This window comes from Etheostoma spectabile, chromosome 15 (genome assembly GCF_008692095.1).
Source record: "Etheostoma spectabile isolate EspeVRDwgs_2016 chromosome 15, UIUC_Espe_1.0, whole genome shotgun sequence".
Lineage (NCBI taxonomy): Eukaryota > Metazoa > Chordata > Actinopteri > Perciformes > Percidae > Etheostoma > Etheostoma spectabile.
In genome coordinates this window covers 20,775,824-20,776,775 of record NC_045747.1, presented here as the reverse complement: position 1 = coordinate 20,776,775, position 952 = coordinate 20,775,824, and the positions used below count along the sequence as shown (strand labels likewise).

At 41.3% G+C, this 952-nt stretch overlaps 1 protein-coding gene across 3 annotated transcripts in view; it reads right to left on the bottom strand.

Moving 5' to 3' along the window:
- LOC116702746 (glutamine-rich protein 2) overlaps positions 1-952 on the bottom strand; it is a 27,952-nt gene that overhangs the window by 16,454 nt on the left and 10,546 nt on the right. For all 3 annotated transcript variants that reach the window (XM_032537124.1, XM_032537122.1, XM_032537123.1), the window contains exons 3-4: positions 459-536; positions 194-307 (exon numbers count right to left, since the gene is read on the bottom strand). In XM_032537124.1, coding sequence (XP_032393015.1) covers positions 194-307; positions 459-536 — 192 coding nt within the window. The remainder of the gene's footprint in view (positions 1-193; positions 308-458; positions 537-952) is intronic.

Below are 952 nucleotides of genomic sequence, written 5' to 3'. Positions count from 1 at the left end.
AACCATAGTCCTCAGAAATCCACCAGAGATTAAAATGCCAGCACTAAGGAACCCCAAGGCAACGGATATGAGTGAAATGAGTGAAATCTGACGGTTCTTCCGTTGGCAACGGCAGATAGACTAGGGGTTTTCTATCCCGGTCCAAATGCAATTTTCTGTTTGTGACGCTCCTAAAAGCATCTTTGGATCTCACCTTCTGCAGGTTTTCTCTCTCGCTGAGCAGAGTGGACTGCATGTCGTCCCAGGTCACACACTGACTCAGCTCCTTGGGGTCTGGATACTTCTGAAGTGTATTCCTCAGAGACCTCTGTCACAGTGGGAACAGAAGAGATGGACAAGCTTTAATCAGCATTTCTGACTTTTGAAAATTAAGAAGAGATGCAGACAACAGTTTAAACAGTATGATGTAAGAACAGTAGAGATTTGAAGCTGATTTCATGTTGTCGCAGCACACTTACCACACTTTTCTCCAGAGCGTCCACACGGAGGCAGCACTTCTCCATATCGGAGGCCGTCCCTGATGGAACACCAACCATCTGGACACGACAGAGAGAGGAAAACCCTATTGTGTACTGAGTGTTTCCATTTTGGGTTGGGGAAACATGTCCCCCCTCACTTTTCAAAGTCCTGATATTTCCCTCCAATCAATATTACTCATATTTGATCACTAAAATCTCTCTACATCTACATTTGAGTCAAATTCAGTTCTTCCCGTGTGCTCGTAGCAATAACCTAAACATTCTCTCAGGCTTATCTCCTCTGCACATTTTTAGTTAATCTATATTGTTTTAATTACAGTCATTATTCCTTTAAAATACGCAAACATGTAACACAAATAAAACATTCAATGTGAGATAAGGCAGTTAAGGGCAGTGCTGTTGTTTTTTTATTAAGGATGCAGATATTATTTTCGTCAAACTATAGACTTAGACTTCTCTTTATTAATCCTTTT